We start from the raw sequence: 10483 nt of genomic DNA, 5'->3' as shown, positions 1-10483 counted from the left end.
CAGTGTGTTGAAAGGAGAGCAGATTGGATATGCCTTTTCCATAGATGTTGAAGATCTTTTTTATTCTATACCACATAACGACCTATTTATTGCTGTCAGACAGTGCATTGAAGCAAACGGTACTATCGCATTCCAGAATACAGCCGGCTTAAGTGTAGATAACTTCATGTCACTTTTAGAATTTTATATCAACGCTACTTTTATCAAGTTTGACAACCGGCGCTATCTACAGCGCCAGGGCATTTGCATCGGATCATGTGTCGCTCCAGTTTTGTGTAACATTTTTCTTGCATCATTCGACAACGCTTTGGCTTCACTAACTGACGAAGGCAATGTCCTGAAGATTTTTAGATACGTAGACGATTTTTTAGTAATTTTTAAGAAAAGTGACCAAGGCCGGTATGAGGAAATTGCGATGAATATTTTAGAACAATTTGTACAACATGGAAAAGGGCTCTCTTTTACCTACGAGTTACCCGTACTTAACCGCCTCCAGTTTTTGGACTTGAACATCATGCTCAGAGAAAAGCGTGTATGCTGGTGCTACCACCCTAGAGCCAAGAAAGATTTTTTGCCTTTTGATTCGGCCCAGTCAAAAACTGTTAAGAGGGCTATTGCGACCCTTTCTCTAGAATCCGCACTTGCTAAGTCGTGCCCTCACATGATGCAAGAGAGCTCTCGGGGCGAGGAAGAAAGACTGCGAAAAGCAGGGTTCCCTGATCACGTGTTGACAGCTGTGACCGAAGCACTCCTACAGAAATTCAAGGGAAGGCAGAAAGAGACACGTAGAAAAGAAAGACCCGGGAATGCCAAACCAATGGTTATGCCATACATCCACAAGGTGTCCCATAACCTAAAAAGGGTGGGCAACAAGTACGGCGTCCCGATGGTGTTCTCTGGGCCTTGTAAACTGGCTAAGATGTGCCCTAAGGTCAGCAGCAGTGGCCCTGCAACATCCGGCTGTGGAACAAAACACGCCAAGCCCTTTGTCCGGTGTGCCACGGGTGTGGTCTATGAGATCCCCCTTTCTTGTGGCAAAGTGTAGGTTGGCCAGACAGGGCGTTGTGTTAACGACCGTGCCAGGGAACATGAACGAAGTTTAGGAAACGCATCAGACTCATGCCTGAATCTACCTGCTCATTGCCTTTCTTGCAAGGACCAAAACGATGAGAACTGTGAGCCACGGCTTGACAAAATCAAAATTCTAACCAAGAGCAAAGATAGATTAGCTTGGGAATTATCCGAAGCATTTTTCATCAAGGCAAAAGGCGACACGTGTGTCAGCACCACTTCTGTCTCCCTGCATGCCAGCGAATTCAGATTGCTTTAAAATATAGGACGAAATGCGTGCCGCCCTCGTTAATCTACCTTAGCTGTCATCGTTGTCATCTTGGCCTTTTCTTTTTGTGGTCTGTCGCAGATGCGCATGCGCTCACGGTTCGTTTTTTCTTATATGTTCTACAAAAAAACGTGTTCAATAAACATAGTTGGAGTCAGCGCCCGTCCTGTCATGTCTTCTCTGTATTCGTCCTAAAAGTTAGCGCTGCTTAAATTTTAACGAAAGAATATCGATATTACAAGTCGTCGAAGAGTAGACGAGAGAAATGTGTAAACTTGTTCCCTCAGAACTGCGCGAAAACTTGTATTCTGGCTCAAAACAACGGGATACATCGTTTTAGATCGAAAGTAGCAAGATTCACGAGCATCGATTTTACATGTCTTCGAAGAGTAGACGAGAGAAAGGTGTAAACTTTTTCTCTCAGAATTCTCTCAGAACTTCGCGAAAAATTGTATTTCGGCTCAAAACAACGGGAAACGTCGTTTTAGATTGAAACTAGCAAGATTCACGAGCATCGATTTTACAAGTCGTCGAAGAGTAGACGAGAGAAAGGTGTAAACTTTTTCTCTCAGAACCTCGCGAAAAAATGTATTCCGGCTCAAAACAACGGGATTCATCGTTTTAGATCGAAACTAGCAAGATTCACGAGCATCGATTTTACAAGTCGGCGAAGAGTACACGAGAGAAAGGTGTAAACTTTTTCTCTCAGAACTGCGCGAAAACTTGTATTCCGGCTCAAAACAACGGGATACATCGTTTTAGGACAAAACTAGCAAGATTCACGAGCATCGATTTTACAAGTCGTCGAATATAGACGAGAGAAAGGTGTAAACTTTTTCTCTCAGAACTGCGCGAAAACTTATATTCCGGCTCAAAACAACGGGTTACATCGTTTTAGATCGAAAGTAGCAAGATTCACGAGCATCAATATTACAAGTCGTCAAAGAGTAGACGAGAGAAAGGTGTAAACTTTTTCTCTCAGAACTGCGCGAAAACTTGTATTCCGGCTCAAAACGAAGGGATACATCGTTTTAGATCGAAACTAGCAAGATTCACGAGCATCGATTTCACAAGTCCTCGAAGAGTAGACGAGAGGAAGGTGTAAACATTTTCTCTCAGAACTGCGCGAAAACTTGTATTCCGGCTCAAAACAACGGGATACATCGTTTAAGATCGAAACAAGCAAGATTCACGAGCATCGATTTTACAAGTCGTCGAAGAGTAGACGAGAGAAAGGTGTAAACTTTTCTCTCAGAACTGCGCGAAAACTTGTATTCCGGCTCAAAACAACGGGATACATCGTTTTAGATCGAAACCAGCAAGATTCAAGAGCATCGATTTTACAAGTCGTCGAAGAGTAGACGAGAGAAAGGTGTAAACTTTTTCTCTCAGAACCTCGCGAAAACTTGTATTCCGGCTCAAAACAACGGGTTACATCGTTTTAGATCGAAACTAGCAAGATTCACGAGCATCGATATTACAAGTCGTCGAAGAGTAGACGAGAGAAATGTGTAAACTTGTTCTCTCAGAACTGCGCCAAAACTTGTATTCCGGCTCAAAACAACGGGATACATCGTTTTAGATCGAAACCAGCAAGATTCAAGAGCATCGATTTTACAAGTCGTCGAAGAGTAGACGAGAGAAAGGTATAAACTTTTTCTCTCAGAACCTCGCGAAAACTTGTATTCCGGCTCAAAACAACGGGATACATCGTTTTAGATCGAAAGTAGCAAGATTCACGAGCATCGATTTTACAAGTCTTCGAAGAGTAGACGAGAGAAAGGTGTCAAATTTTCCTCTCAGAACTCCGCGAAAACTTGTATTCCGGCTCAAAACAACGGGATACATCGTTTTAGATTGAAACTAGCAAGATTCACGAGCATCGTTTTTACAAGTCGTCGAAGAGTAGACGAGAGAAAGGTGTAAACTTTTCTCTCAGAACTGCGCGAAAACTTGTATTCCGGCTCAAAACAACGGGATACATCGTTTTAGATCGAAACCAGCAAGATTCAAGAGCATCGATTTTACAAGTCGTCGAAGAGTAGACGAGAGAAAGGTGTCAAATTTTCCTCTCAGAACTCCGCGAAAACTTGTATTCCGGCTCAAAACAACGGGATACATCGTTTTAGATTGAAACTAGCAAGATTCACGAGCATCGTTTTTACAAGTCGTCGAAGAGTAGACGAGAGAAAGGTGTAAACTTTTCTCTTAGAACTGCGCGAAAACTTGTATTCCGGCTCAAAACAACGGGATACATCGTTTTAGATCGAAACCAGCAAGATTCAAGAGCATCGATTTTACAAGTCGTCGAAGAGTAGACGAGAGAAAGGTATAAACTTTTTCTCTCAGAACCTCGCGAAAACTTGTATTCCGGCTCGAAACAACGGGTTACATCGTTTTAGATCGAAACTAGCAAGATTCACGAGCATCGATATTACAAGTCGTCGAAGAGTAGACGAGAGAAATGTGTAAACTTGTTCTCTCAGAACTGCGCGAAAACTTGTATTCCGGCTCAAAACAACGGGATACATCGTTTTAGATCGAAAGTAGCAAGATTCACGAGCATCGATTTTACAAGTCTTCGAAGAGTAGTCGAGAGAATGGTGTAAACTTTTTCTCTCAGAACTACGCGAAAACTTGTATTCCGGCTTAAAACAACGGGATACATCGTTTTAAATTGAAACTATCAAGATTCACGAGCATCGATTTTACAAGTCGTCGAAGAGTAGACGAGAGAAATGTGTAAACTTGTTCTCTCAGAACTGCGCGAAAACTTGTATTCCGGCTCAAAACAACGGGATACATCGTTTTAATCGAAAGTAGCAAGATTCACGAGTATCGATTTTACAAGTCTTCGAAGAGTAGAGGAGAGAAAGGTGTAAACTTTTTCTCTCAGAACTGCGCGAAAACTTGTATTCCGGCTCAAAACAACGGGATACATCGTTTAGATCGAAACTAGCATGATTCACGAGCATCGATTTTACAAGTCGTCGAGGAGTAGACGAGAGAAAGGTGTAAACGTTTTCTCTCCGATCTGCGCGAAAACTTGTATTCCGGCTCAAAACAACGGGATATATCGTTTTAGATCGAAACTAGCAAAATTCATGAGCATCGATTTTACGAGTCGTCGAAGAGTAGACGAGAGAAAGGTGTAAACTTTTTCTTTCAGAACTGCGCGAAAACTTGTATTCCGCCTCAAAACAAAAGGTTACATCGTTTTAGGTCGAAACTAGCAAGATTCACAAGCATTGATTTTACAAGTCGTCGAATAGTAGACGAGAGAAAGGTGTAAACTTTTTCTCTCAGAACTGCGCGAAAACTTGTATTCCGGCTCAAAACGAAGGGATACATCGTTTTAGATCGAAACTAGCAAGATTCACGAGCATCGATTTCACAAGTCCTCGAAGAGTAGACGAGAGAAAGGTGTAAACATTTTCTCTCAGAACTGCGCGAAAACTTGTATTCCGGCTCAAAACAACGGGATACATTGTTTAAGATCTAAACTAGCAAGATTCACGAGCATCGATTTTACAAGTCGTCGAAGAGTAGACGAGAGAAAGGTGTAAACTTTTTCTCTCAGAACTGCACGAAAACTTGTATTCTGGCTCAAAACAACGGGATACATTGTTTTAGATTGAAACTAGCAAGATTCACGAGCATCGATTTTACACGTCGTCGAAGAGTACACGAGAGAAAGGTGTAAACTTTTTCTCTCAGGACTGCGCGAAAACTTGTATTCCGGCTGAAAACAACGAGATACATCGTTTTAGATCGTAACTAGCAAGATTCACGAGCATCGATTTTACAAGTCTTCGAAGAGTAGACGAGAGAAAGGTGTGAAATTTTCCGCTCAGAACTCCGCGAAAACTTGTATTCCGGCTCAAAACAACGGGATACATCGTTTTAGATTGAAACTAGCAAGACTCACGAGCATGTTTTTACAAGTCGTCGAAGAGTAGACGAGAGAAAGGTGTAAACTTTTCTCTCAGAACTGCGCGAAAACTTGTATTCCGGCTCAGAACAACGGGATACATCGTTTTAGATCGAAACCAGCAAGATTCACGAGCATCGATTTTACAAGTCGTCGAAGAGTAGACGAGAGAAAGGTGTAAACTTTTCCTCTCAGAACCTCGCGAAAACTTGTATTCCGGCTCAAAAAACTGGTTACATCGTTTTAGATCGAAACTAGCAAGATTCACGAGCATCGATATTACAAGTCGTCGAAGAGTAGACGAAAGAAATGTGTAAACTTGTTCTCTCAGAACTGCGCGAAAACTTGTATTCCGGCTCAAAACAACGGGATACATCGTTTTAGGACAAAACTAGCAAGATTCAGAAGCATCGATTTTACAAGTCGTCGAATATAGACGAGAGAAAGGTGTAAACTTTTTCTCTCAGAACTGCGCGAAAACTTATATTCCGGCTCAAAACAACGGGTTACATCGTTTTAGATCGAAAGTAGCAAGATTCACGAGCATCAATATTACAAGTCGTCAAAGAGTAGACGAGAGAAATGTGTAAACTTTTTCTCTCAGAACTGCGCGAAAACATGTATTCCGGCTCAAAACAACGGGATACATCGTTTTAGATCGAATCTAGCAAGATTCACGAGCATCGATTTCACAAGTCGTCGAAGAGCACACGAGAGAAAGGTGTAACCTTTTTCTTTCAGAACTGCGCGAAAACTTTTATTCCGGCTCAAAACAACGGGATACATCGTTTAGATCGAAACTAGCATGATTCACGAGCATCGATTTTACAAGTCGACGAGGAGTAGATGAGAGAAAGGTGTAAACGTTTTCTCTCCGATCTGCGCGAAAACTTGTATTCCGGCTCAAAACAACGGGATATATCGTTTTAGATCGAAACTAGCAAAATTCATGAGCATCGATTTTACGAGTCGTCGAAGAATAGACGAGAAAACGGTGTAAACTTTTTCTCTCAGAACTGCGCGAAAACTTGTATTCCGCCTAAAAACAAAATGTTACATCGTTTTAGGTCGAAACTAGCAAGATTCACAAGCATTGATTTTACAAGTCGTCGAATAGTAGACGAGAGAAAGGTGTAAACTTTTTCTCTCAGAACTGCGCGAAAACTTGTATTCCGGCTCAAAACGACGGGATACATCGTTTTAGATCGAAACTAGCAAGATTCACGAGCATCGATTTTACAAGTCCTCGAAGAGTAGACGAGAGAAAGGTGTAAACTTTTTCTCTCAGAACTGCGCGAAAACTTGTATTCAGGCTCAAAACGACGGGATACATCGTTTTAGATCGAAACTAGCAAGATTCACGAGCATCGATTTTACAAGTCCTCGAAGAGTAGACGAGAGAAAGGTGTAAACTTTTTCTCTCAGAATTCTCTCAGAACTTCGCGAAAAATTGTATTTCGGCTCAAAACAACGGGAAACGTCGTTTTAGATTGAAACTAGCAAGATTCACGAGCATCGATTTTACAAGTCGTCGAAGAGTAGACGAGAGAAAGGTGTAAACTTTTTCTCTCAGAACCTCGCGAAAAAATGTATTCCGGCTCAAAACAACGGGATTCATCGTTTTAGATCGAAACTAGCAAGATTCACGAGCATCGATTTTACAAGTCGGCGAAGAGTACACGAGAGAAAGGTGTAAACTTTTTCTCTCAGAACTGCGCGAAAACTTGTATTCCGGCTCAAAACAACGGGATACATCGTTTTAGGACAAAACTAGCAAGATTCACGAGCATCGATTTTACAAGTCGTCGAATATAGACGAGAGAAAGGTGTAAACTTTTTCTCTCAGAACTGCGCGAAAACTTATATTCCGGCTCAAAACAACGGGTTACATCGTTTTAGATCGAAAGTAGCAAGATTCACGAGCATCAATATTACAAGTCGTCAAAGAGTAGACGAGAGAAATGTGTAAACTTTTTCTCTCAGAACTGCGCGAAAACATGTATTCCGGCTCAAAACAACGGGATACATCGTTTTAGATCGAATCTAGCAAGATTCACGAGCATCGATTTCACAAGTCGTCGAAGAGCACACGAGAGAAAGGTGTAACCTTTTTCTTTCAGAACTGCGCGAAAACTTTTATTCCGGCTCAAAACAACGGGATACATCGTTTAGATCGAAACTAGCATGATTCATGAGCATCGATTTTACAAGTCGACGAGGAGTAGATGAGAGAAAGGTGTAAACGTTTTCTCTCCGATCTGCGCGAAAACTTGTATTCCGGCTCAAAACAACGGGATATATCGTTTTAGATCGAAACTAGCAAAATTCATGAGCATCGATTTTACGAGTCGTCGAAGAATAGACGAGAAAACGGTGTAAACTTTTTCTCTCAGAACTGCGCGAAAACTTGTATTCCGCCTCAAAACAAAATGTTACATCGTTTTAGGTCGAAACTAGCAAGATTCACAAGCATTGATTTTACAAGTCGTCGAATAGTAGACGAGAGAAAGGTGTAAACTTTTTCTCTCAGAACTGCGCGAAAACTTGTATTCCGGCTCAAAACGACGGGATACATCGTTTTAGATCGAAACTAGCAAGATTCACGAGCATCGATTTTACAAGTCCTCGAAGAGTAGACGAGAGAAAGGTGTAAACTTTTTCTCTCAGAACTGCGCGAAAACTTGTATTCAGGCTCAAAACGACGGGATACATCGTTTTAGATCGAAACTAGCAAGATTCACGAGCATCGATTTTACAAGTCCTCGAAGAGTAGACGAGAGAAAGGTGTAAACTTTTTCTCTCAGAACTGCGCGAAAACTTGTATTCCGGCTCAAAACAACGGGTTACGTCGTTTTAGATTGAAACTAGCAAGATTCACGAGCATCGATTTTACAAGTCGTCGAAGAGTAGACGAGAGAAAGGTGTAAACTTTTTCTCTCAGAACTGCGCGAAAACATGTATTCCGGTTCAAAACAACGGGTTACATCGGTTACTTCGGCTGCGGTGGTGGCAGACAGCGGTTCGCAGCCTAATTGCTCCGTACAACTGGTTGCAGGTTGCAGACTGCGCGACGGATTTCTCCTTCGCCTGGAATTCCCAAGACTGTGGGACCTGCAGTAACCTTCTTTGAACTGGTCGGCTGTGGATGCACGGCATTTCGTTTCCTCAAGCAACTACCGCTGCTATCGTCACCAGGCTGCTATCACCGGAATGATTTGTGCCGCTCCTGTCACGCCCACTGCTCGTCACTTCGGCTGCGGTGGTGGCAGACAGCGATTCGCAGCCTAATTGCTCCGTACAACTGGTTGCAGGTTGTTGCTTTCGCCTTTACATTTTCAGTCTTGGTGTTACCCTGCTGCCACCGCTGCCGAAAGTGTCTTGCTTTGTGCTGTGCCTTTTTGACTTGTTGGCCCGTGTTAGGTAAGACATGGCTGGCCGCGATAAAATATGTGCGGCATGTTCGAAAGCAATTCCAGCTAAACGCCGTGTAATGGAATGCTCTGAATGTAGAAACTTGTTCCACCTAGGAAAATGTTCTGGGGTGTCTGAGGCTGCTGCGAAGGGAAAGGCTGAGGCTTTTTTCGAGGTTTGGAAATGTGGCACATGCTATTCGTCACGCCTGAGAGGGGCGGGAGGCGGCAAGGAGGGAGACGAAGTCAATATACCTGTCATTCTCAGTGCTATCCTTGCGAGACTTGAGAAACTTGAACATCTTCCAGAAAAAGTTGACAATATTGACAAGTCGATCAATATGATGTCAGAGAAATATGATGAAGTGTTAAAAACAATGGCTAGACAAGAGGCAGAGATTAAGGAACTTCGAAAGCGAGTTGTTGTCCTTGAAAGTTGTAGTAACAATGAGGAAGTGAATCATCTGAAGGTCACTCTGAACGATTTGGAGTGGAGGAGTAGACGGCAAAATTTGGTATTCCGTGCCATTTCGGAGTCAGATGGTGAGAATTTGCTTGAAAAAGTGAATGATGTGGCCCACTCAATTGAGCTTCCTGAGCTGTGCGAGGGTGATGTGGATGCCGTACACAGGCTTCCCGCGAAACAAGGCAAAGTTCCAGGTGTGCTAGTTCGTTTCACTTCGCAGAAGCTCAGAGATCAATGGTTTTTGAAAGGCAAATCGCTCAGAACGTCTGGCTCTGGGGTCTCAATCGTAGAAAACCTGACTCGGTTGAACAGAACGCTTCTCGATTCTGCAACGAAATGGGCTGATGCGAATGCCTACAAGTATGCCTGGCACCGGAACAACAAAGTGCTTGTACGAAAGGCGCACGGGGAACTGGCACACGTGATTCGATGCGATGACGATTTGAGGAGGCTGTTGCAGTGAGTCACTGCTCTTGATTGTAATTAGTTCCTTCTAGATGGGTGATACTTACCTCTCTCCGAATGATATTGTTACGTGCTTTGCACGCACGGGGGTTTATTCAAAGAGGGGACCGGTCGAAGCAGGATGGAAGCAGGAAGCCTATCCGCGTCCTTCAGCTCTCTCTTTTTCTTCCTCTTTCTCCGCGGGTCAGTCCTTCATCTTCTGCTTCTTCCGTCGAGGTTCTGTGGAAGCACGTTACATTTCCCACCTCGCAGACGATGCCCGTCGGGCGAGTTAAACAGACCGTCTGGGATGGAATCGCTTGAGGCGGGCTACATGCACCACCTGAGATTGGCGTGACCGTCGACCACTAGCAGTTAGTCGTGCTATAACGTAATTAACGTCACTTATGCACTCCAACACAACAAATGGTCCAGTGTAGTGGGATAGCAGTTTCTGACACAGACCACGCTTGCGTAGAGGGGTCCACAACCACACAATGTCACCAGGAACATAAGAAACTTCTTGGTGTTGGACGTCGTAGCGGTTCTTGGAACGCTCTTGCGAAGATAAAATTCGAACGCGGGCAAGCTGGCGAGCTTCTTCAGCTCTGCAGAGTGTGGTCGCAAGAGAAGGTTCATCGTGGATGAAAAATGGTAGCATGGTGTCAAGGCCGCAGCGAGGCGAGCGAGCATAGAGCAGGTAAAAGGGGCTGTAGCCAGTTGTCTCATGTTGCGCGGTGTTGTACGCATGAGTGATGAACGGGAGTACGCCATCCCAGTCCTTATGATCTGCAGCGACGTACATGGCAAGCATGGTGGTGAGCGTACGATTAGTGCGTTCTACCACACCGTTCGTTTGGGGATGATATGGCGTGGAGTGGCGAAAACTGCAG

The 10483-nt window shown here is 43.5% G+C and overlaps 1 protein-coding gene across 1 annotated transcript; it reads left to right on the top strand.

The window, feature by feature from the left end:
* Window positions 1-8760: 8760 nt before the first annotated feature.
* On the top strand, window positions 8761-9609 carry LOC144102783 (uncharacterized). The gene has a single exon (XM_077635946.1). The coding sequence runs from the start codon at window positions 8761-8763 to the stop codon at window positions 9607-9609; it is 849 nt and encodes a 282-aa protein (XP_077492072.1).
* Window positions 9610-10483: the final 874 nt, after the last annotated feature.

This window comes from Amblyomma americanum, chromosome 8, assembly GCF_052857255.1.
Source record: "Amblyomma americanum isolate KBUSLIRL-KWMA chromosome 8, ASM5285725v1, whole genome shotgun sequence".
In the NCBI taxonomy this organism is placed as follows: Eukaryota; Metazoa; Arthropoda; class Arachnida; order Ixodida; family Ixodidae; genus Amblyomma; species Amblyomma americanum.
This window is presented reverse-complemented; position numbering and strand designations above follow the sequence as displayed.